This window comes from Carlito syrichta, unplaced genomic scaffold, assembly GCF_000164805.1.
Source record: "Carlito syrichta isolate Samal-C Ts95f unplaced genomic scaffold, Tarsius_syrichta-2.0.1 Scaffold304701, whole genome shotgun sequence".
Classification (NCBI taxonomy): domain Eukaryota; kingdom Metazoa; phylum Chordata; class Mammalia; order Primates; family Tarsiidae; genus Carlito; species Carlito syrichta.
In genome coordinates, this window is record NW_007248797.1 from 138,703 (window position 1) to 150,962 (window position 12,260).

Here is a 12,260-nt window from a genome sequence, read left to right on the forward strand (position 1 = left end):
GTCCAGGCGGGTCTCGAACCCGCGGGTTCAGTCAATCCACTCACCTCAGCCTCCCAAAGGCATGGGATTACAGGCTGAGCCACCGAGTCTGGCTAACATTATTCTTTTAGTTACTAATTTAAATATCCATGATGCCTGGGATGCCCAGCCTCTGGTTAGAATTGATGAGGTACTAGTGTGTTGCTAGAATGGAGGTGAGAAAGCAGAGGCAAAAGTCTGCCTAGGGAGTGTTTGCTGCTATGGGTCCCAGACTTTGCATATTAGAATCACTTGGGGATCGTTAATAATTTCTGATTACTGGTTATTGCTACCAGATTTTCTAATTTAAGTGGTAGGGAGTGTGACTTGGGCAAGGGGGTGGGGGGTTTAAAAATGCCCCAGGTCATTTTAATGTGAAGCAAAGTTTGGGAACCACTCTGCTAATGGCTTCCTTGAATTTAACAGATAGAGGAAACCTGTGTGGGGTGGGAGGGCATGGGCTTTTATCTTGTTTATCATTGTATTTTCAGCATTTAGAACAGTCCTAATACATAGCTGATGCTTAATAAATATCTGTTGAATGAATGGGTGAGTGAATGAGCAACCCTAGGGATGAGTCTTAAGGTCTCCTCCATGTTATTGATGAGAAAACTAAAGCTCAGACAGGTGACACAGTTTTCTCCTGGTGCCATTGCTGGAAAAATCTGTTCTTGTTTGGCTCTAAAGTTTGTACCCATGACCACAACATCAGCCTGTTCTTTATACTGTTGTTTAGCACCTACTGGGCATGGATGTCTTCCTGGGATTAGTTGGGACTGCAGTCTTACGGTTTTCACCTTCCCTTACCTCTTTCTGGTTTTTAAAAATATCTTTCATATACTTGTAAAACGCTCAATATTCTCTAACAAAGGGGATAATGGGAGCAGGGGATAGCATGAAGAAATGTGGCAAGTATCCTGTCCCAGCCTGGTACCCTGTCTGTATCATATCAGAGCCAGTTGAGTTTCCAGTGAGAGGCCACAGAGTGTCGGGGTATCCCGTGAGAGCTGAGGATGCCTGGGTGCAATGAGAGAGGCTGTAAGGTTGAGTCAGTCCTGAAATAGGCTTCAAGGAAGCTCAAGTGTGAGGGAGCAGAAATGATGAATAAGTAGAAAAAGCCAGCTTCTCCTCCCAGAGGAGAAAAGAGCAGATGCCCCAGAGAAGTAGTGGTGCCATGGGAAGACAAGGATGGAGGGAAGGAGTCATCACAGAGCTACTCTTTCTAATTTCAGCACCTGTTTCTCTGTGATGAGCTACATATAATCTTGGGGGAATAAGCAAAAGGAGAGAAAGTAAGAAGGCAGGGAAAGAAAGGAGGGAGAAAGAAAAGAACAGGAAGCCAGGATGAGCAAATGAGCATTTACCACACTGAGGAGATCTGGGTCAGCAAGAATGTTCTTCCTGATCAGCTGCATGGTCTTATGCCGCTGTAGCGCAGTAACCTCAAATCTGAGAGGGCTTGTGCTTAATGTTTACCTCTTCCAAATAAGTCACCCAGAGGTCCAACAGGGAAAGACATTACTTTATTAAAGCTTACAGGAGGCACTGGTGGTAAATTGGTGAAGCATCTGCACCTTGGGACAGTATAGAAAACAGTTTTATAATCAAAAGAAGCAAGTTAATTATTCAAATTCCTGTATGGTGTTTACAATTACATTGATTAAGAATGAAGACCACATTGCTTTCAACTTTGTTTGGCCATCTGCATCCCCTGACTCATTACTGAGATTATACCCTTATACCCTTCAGAGACCAGCGTTGGCCAGAGGTCGCTCCCTGAGGGAGGGGGCAGAAAGAAGCCAGGTATAGGAGGAAACAATCTGTGTCAGGACAACACCTCACAGCTGCTCTTTTAACTTCTTTGTGTCTCAGTTTTCTCATCAATAAAACCTCACTGTTTGGATGAGGATCAAAAAAACGTCTGCAAAAAAGCAAAGTATAAAGTGCTATGCAAATGCAGAGAACTAATACGATTATTATGTGTTGGCATAAGTCTTTTTACCCAGATCTTAATGTCTGGGTAAGTGTGTTAGAAATGTCTCACGTCCCTGGTGATTTGGGCCAGATTATGCTTGTTGCTTCTCAGGGGTTTCCATCTCGGAGCTGTAGAACGGGCCTTCATCTCTTTCTTAATTTGCTGTAAGGCCCAATTTAGCTTCAGGGATTTACATAAAACCAGGGATTTTATTTACATGGTTGTTGAAAAGTTATCAAAGAAGAGTATAAAGTCATATTCACATTTGGATAGCAGTGTCTTTTGAAGAGAATTTAATGTTGTTTCAGGGTGAGGAACGGGCAGATAAGGGGAGAGGGGTCAAGGCTATGCGATGTCAGCAAACCCCACAAGAGGCATCTTCCATAGACTTTGACTTTGCTGGAGAAGGAGCTTTGGTTTTTGATGAGAAGGACCTGGGTGGGAAATTGAGCATCCACACTCAGGCATGTTACTCTAGGTCCATCATTTTGGCTTCCTTTGCCTCTGTTTATCCTTTTCTAAAAAGGGATGCCTAATGTCTAATTTTAAGGGTTACTGAGAGGCTTAAATAAAGTAACATATGTAAAACCTGAAGTATAATACCTGTTACATAGTTTAATTTAAATAGTTTTTAACCATTTATAAACTCTCTTTCCTTTACCTTATCATAAAACAGGAGCTTTTAGGGGATGTTACTAGAGAAGATTCTGAAAGGGGTATTTGTGTTTCTTACCTTGTTACATGAGGCTAAATAGTGTTAGAACATTTAGTTATTCAGCTAGATCAAGAAATATTTTACATATATAGTAAGTCCCCTACATATGAACCTTCAAGTTATGAACTTCAACGATGCACACCAGTTTTTTAATGTATTATTTCTCTCCACCAGGTGTCAGTATAGCCTGTTAAATACATATAGTACTATATAGCAGATTGTGTTAGTTGGTACCTAGGCTAACTCTGTTGGACTTAAATTGAACTTGTTTGTATGTTGGGGACTTCCTGTATACACTTTAAGGAGAATAAGCCTACAAGAACTGACTATATGGGAAAAATGAATGGAAACATTTCACCTAGTAAATAGTACGAGGTGACTAGAGTATTGATTCTGAGCCTATGTAGGGTGTGAGCAATTAGTGATGTCAGTGCTAGGTGGGACTACAGAGCAAAGATGCCCGTGGTTGACATTCCTGGTTCAAACTTTACACTTCCAGCTGGGTAGTGGCTTATGATGGAAACCCTTATTCGTGTCCACTTTAATTGTGAGTAGATCAGATCTGGTTCAAATCTCAGCTCTGTCCATTGTGGATTTTGAGAGCCAGGCAAGTTAGTTCCCATTGCTAATGCTCATCTGGCCTTTGTGATTTTTTTTCCTGTGGTTTTCCTTAATGTTCCGAGTTGGCATGGCAGCAGCTCCCTCAAAACCAGATTTAAAACCAGTAGTCCAAAGAGGGTTGAAAGACCAGTAAAAACACCTTCCACGGACTGAGCACTTACCATGTGCCAGGCATGGAACCAGGCTCTTCACATACAGTGCCAGAGATCTGCAAGAAACCTCTGTCCTCAGTGTCCCCAAGAGGCTCATAAGGTTAAATAGTTCATCCCAAATTATACCTGTTCATAGTGCTGGAGCTAAGATTTGAATACACTCAAGACTCTTGACTTCAAAGTCATTGTACTCTTTGCCACAGGAAAAGCTCAGGCCAGGTGTTTCCAGGTGTTTTCATCAGTGAGCCATGTGCTCAGAAGTCCCTGTGTGTGCCAGCCTGAGTGTTGTTGATAAAACCGGTGGCAGGTTGGGAGGGTCAACACAGACACTTGTGAATCGAATATAACTCAAATGCGACTAAAGGGAATACAGCAATGTTGTGCAGACCAATTTGCCCCTTTCTCCTTGAGGTCCGTGATATTTCATAGTGCCCCTAATGCCCCATTTTGGTGGTACAAGTGGAATTAAATGAACAGCTTGTATCGAAGGACATGCTCTCTTGGTCACTGTGGTTGCTACTCACTGTGGTTGGTCACTGTGGTGCTGATAAAACCTCTAGAGTGTCCAGTAGGGCAAGGAACTCTGTCTTTTATCTTCCCAATGTTTGGAAGAGCAGCTGCCACATAGAAAGTGCTTGAATATCTACTGGATGAATGAATGAATAAATGAATACTCATTTCTACTGACTTTTTTTTTGTTTTGTTTGGAGTTTGGGCATTTATTATGTGTCAAGCATTTAGCTAAAAACCTTATATAAAAGGTTATATTGTTAGCTAATTTGATCTTTTTTTTTTTTTGAGTTGGAGTCTCACTCTATCACCCAGACTGGAGTGCAGTGGCTGCTCATGGCCACTGCAGCCTCGACCTGCTGGGCTCTGGTGATGCTTCCGCCTTAGCCTTCCAAGTAGCCGGAACTACAGGCACGCGCTACCACACCCAGCTAATTTTTTGATTTTTTTATTGTAGAGATGAGGTCTCGCCAAATTGCCCAGGCGTGTCTTGAATCCATGGGCTCAGGCAATCCTCTCACCTCGGCCTCCCAAAGCATGGGATTACAGGCTGAGCCACCGAGCCCGACTGATCTTTATAACAATACTTTTCTCAGCTCCATTTTACAGATGAGAAAAAGGAGGCTTAGAGAGGTTGCGTGACTTAACTGCAGCTGAAAAGTTGCAGAGCTTGGATTTGAATCTCAGTTGTAATAAGACTGGAGTTTGAGTTTCTAATTACTACCAAGCAATAGCATTCTTTCATTAAAGACCCAAGTCTGGAAAAATATCAAGCGGATAATAGCTAAACAATAGTAAATAACAGGAGAGATAAGCAAATGTTTCATGCGTAGTCATGAAGTGCGAACTGATTAAGGGTGCCTCTTTCTTCCTGCTCCTTTCTTTGTTAATGATGTAAAATGTTCAAATGCCCAAACTAAGGGGAGAAAGTGGTCCATTCTTGAGAAGTGGCCCCACACTCTGCGTGCCGAACCCCCAGAGAAAGGGGAAATGAGGCTCAATATTTAACGACAGGAAGTGGAGTTTCACCCCAAACCTTTAATCTTCTCTCCTTCTCAACCACATACTCTATACTTACCGGTAATATTTGCTGATGATGACTTTGATATAGGTAGGGACAGGTAGGAAGAAGTTTTTTTTCCCAATGAGGAGGCTTTAGTCATACAGATAGCTCACATTTTTCATTTACCCTTCACATCAACCCTATAAAGTAGGTAACTTTATCCACTTCATTTTCCCAGTGAAGCATAGAGAGTTAACTTTCCCAAGGCCACAGGTAAAGGCGACCCTTAATATCTGCCTCCTCATGCAACCATTTTAAATACTGAATTCTACCACCCCTGAGTCTCAGGGTCAACATAATGCTGAGTTACAGAAAGTGTGGAAGCACACACATTTCAGAACCTGTTGGTTCCTCTTCCCTTCTCTTGAAAGATTAGTGACAAGGCTGAATGTACCATGAGAGTTGCATTTATTTTCCTCAAGGGTAATTCAGCATCTCTGAGGTTACTACCTTCTTAGGTCCTGCTGTGGGGAATTCCTGTGACATTATTTATCTGTCTCCATGGGCCTTGACTGTCCACATTTGGTTAAAATAAAATGATTGAAAATTGGTGGGCTGGGAATACTGCCTGTTTTGAATGTCAGTGGCTCTTGAATGAGGAAGATGTCTAGATGTCTAGCATTCTTGCATAACTGCATATCAGTATAAGATGTTCATCTTGACCAAACATCTGTGTCTACTGACAGCAACACTGGTCACTCTTACTCTGAGAAAGAGAGAGAGAGAAAGAGAGAGAGAGAGAGAGAGAGAGAGAGCAACACTAAGCAGACAACATTTGTTGTTTGCTAATAGCCCAGGATTATCAGTTCTGGTGAAGTCCATCTGGATAGTAATTATCTCAAGTGTCCTTCCTTGACTTATCTCTGGGACAGTAAAATCACTGTTGCTTGATTTGGCTCTCTTCTTGGGCTGTACCTGGCCTTTAGCAGAGGGGTTCAGAGTCAGTGATTCATTAGGAAATTCTCCTGGGTTCCACATAATTACCTAATTAATGAGCTAGCAAACGTTTTTCTGTTGGCCATTCTTGCAGTCCTCTATAGATGCATAGGATGATATCCTTAACTTTAGGGATGTCAGAAAAACCACATTTCTTTTCAAAAACTATCCTCATAAAGGGTGGGGGAGGCTCTTCATCTACTTCCTCTCCCAAACCTGGCTTCTCTCTCCTGTTGCCAGCCACCCCCCCACAACTTGCTGAGATGGAATATCTTTCCTACAGCATGATGGGCAGTACTACAGCATGCTGGGTAAGAGCCAGCTGGGCAGAGCCAGGTACATATCCTGGCTATGTGCTACTTATTAGCTACATGGCTTCTGGAAAATTATTTAACCTCTCTGTGCCATAGTTTCCTCATTCATAAAACAGGATAACAATATCTACTTGTAGTGTAGTTGTAAGAATCAAATGAGATCATTCATATAAGTTACTTGGCATGTGTAAAGTTTCAGATAATACTTCCTATCTTAAAGCCTTATGATTCATAATCCTATTATATATGTATCACATATATGTGTATGTATATATGCATGCATAAATATGTGTATTAAGTATTATATACAACATAGGAATTTGTATGGTGGAATGAAAGTAATAATAATATATTATTTTAGGAGTAAAAATAATAGCAACAGAGTTCCCAGGAGGCTAACATATCTAGAAAATCAATCTGTTTCTAGTTCCCAGGTCTTGGAGACATGTTCCAAATGAAGGTCTCCAGTAGGTCTTATGTCTGAAATGCTCTGCTTTCTGGGAGTATTTTGTGGTAACACCTGCTGAACTTGCCTGTTGTCACCCACCCAGATGTGTCAGGGGAAGACCATGGACAGTGGTCCTATAGCCAGTGCTAGCCATGACAATAGACTTGGCAAAGCTACCGAGTCAGAGATGGGCTGTTCCTATTGGAAAAGATAACTACAAAGTTTAATCCTCTCCTGTCACTTTGATAACACCCTCTGAATCTCAAGTGACAGCTACTTGGTTTGTTTGACTTTACTGCCAGTCTAGATTGGGAAGCTGGGAAGACTGCCTTCTGAGATGCCCCTCCTCCAACCTGTCCAGCCTTCCTTGCTTATATCCCAAGCTCAGCAGGGCAAGTGTCTGTGCAGATGCCTCATGACTGCTGTTTTGTGGCATTGCCCCAAAGCCCTGGAATGGCATATAACTCTTGAATGCCAGCAACCTGTGGCAGACACTGAAGTCCTGCCTCTCCCCAACTTGCTGAGGGATTTGTTTCTGTGTGTTTTTCTCTCTTGTTTCAAGTATACCTTATGCCCTTTCCAGGTGCTAGGGAGTGAGGGCTGGTGCTTGAACCATGAGATGCAGAGATGCTAGGCACACATACCTTTGAGGGCCTGGTGTGTGCTAGGTATACAGTAGGTGCACAATAGACTCTATTTCTCAGCATTCCCCCTCACTGCACATGAAGAGGCTGATGGGGGAAAGGGGAGATGGGTCCTTATAGGTACTGGGTGGAGAGCTGGGATTCACTCTCAGGTTCCTGGGGCCTCTATGTTATTTGGCCTGAGAGTAGATGAAGAAACAGTTTTCTAGAAGCACTTGGACCGCCTTTTTCCAGGGTACATGCCTCAGTGTATGGTGTCTGTCCCTTTAGACTTTAGAGATGATAAACTGGTAGCTCACAGGAGAAATGAAGCCTGCAGATGTATTTGACTAGGCTAGCCCTGCGTTAAAACCATTGAACAAGAATGATTCATTCTCTAGAAAGAGTGTGAAATCCACATGCCTCATCACTTCCCTCTGCCCTGCGCTCATTCCACATCATTCCTTTCTGTTGCCTGACCGCCCCGCAGACATCTGATTTGGCTGCATCTGCTTGGTGTTTCCTCATAAAGATGGCCCTTGACCAACTAGGTTGGAATGTACTATCTACAACAGCTGCCCGGAGGCATGTCATGCTTCTTAGCATTTTAAAATTCTAAAAAGTTCTATAGTTAAAAACAAACAAACTCACTGGTTTATCTTTGTTTAAACCAGTGTTTCCCCAGATTATTTGATGGCATCATCCTGTGGAATAAGAGCAGCAGCCAATGAGACGTAGTTTCAGAAACACCGGCTTTGGAATCTTGCTTTCTCTTATCACCTAGATTTGAAAGAATAAAGAACAAATCTCTAGACACAAAATCCAATAACTATAAAGAGAAAGTCTGACAAATTTGACAACATGCAAATGAAAATCTTTTTGTGCGGTGACACAATAGGATAAGCAAGAGAAAATTCTTGCAAAAACATGTTACTGCAAAAGGGTTAATATTAATGATGACAGAATGGTAAAATGGACATTGGAGAAGGAGGAGGAGGATGGGGGGGTAAGGGATAAAAAATTACCTGTGGACACAATGTACATTAGTTAGGTGATGGGTACACTAAGAACCCAGACTTCTTTACCACTATACATTTCATCCATGTAACCAAAACTACTTGTACCCCTAAAACTATTGAAGTAAAATTTTAAAAATATTAATGATGCACAAAAAATTTTACAAACCAGTAAGAAAAAAAAAACCCAAAGAAGACTAGAAAAAGGGTATGAACAAGCAATTTGGTAAATACAGATTTCAATAAACATAGAGAAGATACCTAATGGCACTAGCTACCAAAAAGTTGCAAATTACAGTTGCAAATTATACATCATATTGACAACAATTAAAAAAGATTCTCTAGCCAGTGTTAGTAAAGTTGTAGAGACAGCCAGTAAAAGGAAACTAGTCATTTGACAGTATCTCCTAAAATGTATATGTATGTGTGGTTTTCATGCACTAATTCCTCTGTGAACAATCCATCCTAGGGAATCCTTACAGATACACAAATATGTATGTTAAATATTGTCTTACCCAATGTTTTATAATAAAGCTTGGAGCCTATCAGCAGGAGCGGGTTGAGGGACATGTCATGTGTCCATTTAGGCACTGCTGGGTAGTGGTTACAAATGAAGAGAGTTGGGCAGGGTGTGGATGGAGGCTCATGGTTGTAACCCCAGCAGTTTGAGAGGCTGAGGTGGGAGGATTGCTTGAGCCCAGGAGTTTGAGACCAGCCTGGGCAAATAGTGAGACCACATCTTTACAAAAAAATTAAAAAGTTAACTGAGCATAGTGGCATGCACTTGAAGTCACAGCTATTTGGGAGACTGAGACGGGAGGACTGCTTGAGCTCAAGAGGTCCAGCCTGTAGTGAGCCATGATTGTGCTACTATACACTGTACACCCAGTCTGGGTGACAGAGTGGGACTCTGACCCCCCCAAAAAAAAGAAAAACAGAAAAGACATGAAGAGAATGCATGCAAAAAGCGAGTTGTATGCTTCTGTGTATACACATACGCATATGTACATAAGACACGTTTATGCATGCATAGAAGACAGTCTGGAAGGAAACTTACCAGAAGATTAGCCAGCAGTGGTCCTTTTTGGGAGGAGACCTTAGAGTTGAGATAAGGATGTGTTTTGGAATTTCAGGGACAATTTTCACCCTAATACCTTATCGTGTGTGATTTTTGTGTGTGTATGTGTGTGTGTGTGTGTGTGTGTGTGTGTGTGTCAAGGTCTCACTCTATCACCCAGGATAGAGCGCAGTGGCATGATCATGGTTCACCACAGCCTCAAACTCTTGGGCTCAGGCGATCCTCCTGCCTTAGCCTCCAAAGTGCTGGGATTATAGGCGTGAGCCACCATGACTGGGCATGTGTAAATTTTTTTTAAACATAAAATGTATAGTACTGACTTTTTAAAATGTAAAAAGTATAATCAACAAGAAAAAAGGGAAGAAGGCACAAAAGAGGCTGTTGCTGCTTAGGTAAGGTGGCCATGGACAAGGAATTGTTCTGCCTGAATTTGAATCTTGGCTTGTTCCCTTCCTAATTTTGCGACCTTGGGCTAGTGATTTAATCTTGATGCACTAGATTTCTTATCTATGAAAAGAATATTTTCCTTTGTAGGGCTATAATTAATAAGATAATCTATTAGCAGCATTCAGCAGTGTCTGCTCCATTGTAAATTCTCAGTGAATGGTCATAATCATTATTTATGTTATTTAATGAATAATCATTATTTATTCTTAAGTAAGAATCTCCTTGATATACAAGGAGTATATGATGTTGATGGCTCGGAGTAAGATTTTCTTTAAGAAAGTAATTTTCACTTTTTTAGAAACTTTGTTCTGATAGGTAAAGGCGATACCTGTTGATAACAGAATTCCTAGAATATGCAGAAAAATAAAAAGAATAAAAAGGCACACTTCTGTTAGATTATTAAACATAATTTTCCATTCATGTGACTTACAACACCTTCTGCTGCAATTGTAGTCTGGCCTGCTGTTTGGCAGGTGGTGTTGCTATGCGGGGAGGTGAGTGTGGCTCAGAGCTCTGGGTGCATCAGTTCACTTGAAGAGATGGAACAATCCGCCTCAATGCTCAGCTTCCCTAACCCAACTCGTGAACCAAAACATGCCCACTACTGTTCACACAGTGGCTGAGGAGAGGAAATATGTGTAACTCAGTCGAAGCCGTTCTTGTCACCAGCAAAGTAATTCAAGCACACCGTCTTCCATTAATAATAGAAGTTACATTTGTTGGGCACTTAAAACATCCCTAGTGCTCTGCTGAATGCCTCACATATATTATTTTTAATCTTCATTTTCCTGCAAAATAGGTATTACTTTCCCTATGTTACAGAGACATAAATATCTGAGAGGTTAAGTGTTTTGTCCAAAACTACATGACCAATAAGGTGTGGAAAGAGAATTTGCCTGCAGATCTCTGTAACTACAAGGTCTGTGTACATTTTCCTCTTACATGACTGCCTCCTGGAAGATAGACGGTGTGACTTCACTTTTGCATACAAAGTCCATGCTCTTGTTTCAATCTATATAGAGTCTTAAATCATTATAGCCATGCCCAGTATGCAGGGTCATTCTCCCCTGATCTGTGTTATGCTGCAGAGTACCCTCTTTGCCAGCACAGACTTGTTGGATATGGGCATTACTCATATTTATTTCACATTCCTCCTAGGTGGCAGCTTTGAAATATATCCCATCTGTCCTCCATGATGTGGAAACCGTCTTTGATGCGAAGTTACTCAGGTGAGAGCTTATGTTGTACTTTTTCTGGGCTCTGTTGTAAGCCAGGGATTCAGAGGGGGATGAGGGCTCTGGAGGGGGGTTCCAGACAGGCGCTTTGCTCAGGGACAGGAAGGGCATAGGGTAGAAGCCTCATTCAGGGCTTCCAGTGTGGGGTTTTTACCTTTTGGCTTAGTTGGACCAGACTTTGGTGAAAGCCGGCTATATAATAAGCATCCTTCTTTGAAAATATGGAATGTAAACATGTAGGTTAAAAAATGTGACGTTTGGGGTAAATTGTTTCCATTTCACCTGGGCTTGAAGGTTACTTTGGGTTCCATCTTTGCCCTGAGAGTCCTACAGTTGCAAATAGAGAATAGTCTGAGGACACTTAGGGAGGTAATGGAGTTGGGCTTCTTTCTGTTTTTCCTTCTTACCTCCATTCAACTCACAAAGGAATACACAATTTTAATGTGATTACATTATTGGAATGGAGCATCTTAGTCAGACATACACTCTTTTTCTTTTTCTTACATTCACTTAAGTTTCCAGATAACAGATTTTTAAAGCTTTTCATATTTTAAATACTTTTAGATTTAGAAAAGAGTTGCAGAGTTTGTATATGGAGAGTCTCATATTCTCTTTATCCAGATTTCCCAGATGTTAACATTTTATGTAATGATGACACATTTGTCCAAACTGAGAAATTAACTTAGGTATAGTTTTCTTAACTGCACTCCAGCATTATTCAGATGTAACCGGTTTTTTTCATGTGTGTCCTTTTTCTGTTCATACAGAAGATTTTTGCTGGCTCCTTCTTACTCTTCAAGTTTCAAGCTAATTGTTGTCTTTTTGGAGATGCTACCTCTGGATGTTGTATATAAATTACATTTCTTCCCCAGTCCCTGTGCCATTATTCTCTGACACAACTCCCTGTTTATTTCCTTCACTGCACATAGCCTTCTGTATTGATCTGTTTGCTTCTGTGTCATTTGCCGACCTCTATTTGAATGAAGTTCCATTCCTACTGGGACCAACTCTGTTCCCGTTGAGTCTCCATCTCTCTGTATGTTGCCTGTGACATATTAAGTAGATGTTTAATAAGTCCTTGAAAGAATGAAAGAATGCAATGAATTTAT

General features: G+C 41.3%; 1 protein-coding gene across 1 annotated transcript in view; it reads left to right on the plus strand.

The window, feature by feature from the left end:
* Window positions 1-12,260, plus strand: part of LOC103263014 (dedicator of cytokinesis protein 2-like) — a 298,126-nt gene that overhangs the window by 115,803 nt on the left and 170,063 nt on the right. The window contains exon 24 of the mRNA XM_008060687.2: window positions 11,075-11,145. Within this exon, the coding sequence (XP_008058878.2) occupies window positions 11,075-11,145 (71 nt within the window). The remainder of the gene's footprint in view (window positions 1-11,074; window positions 11,146-12,260) is intronic.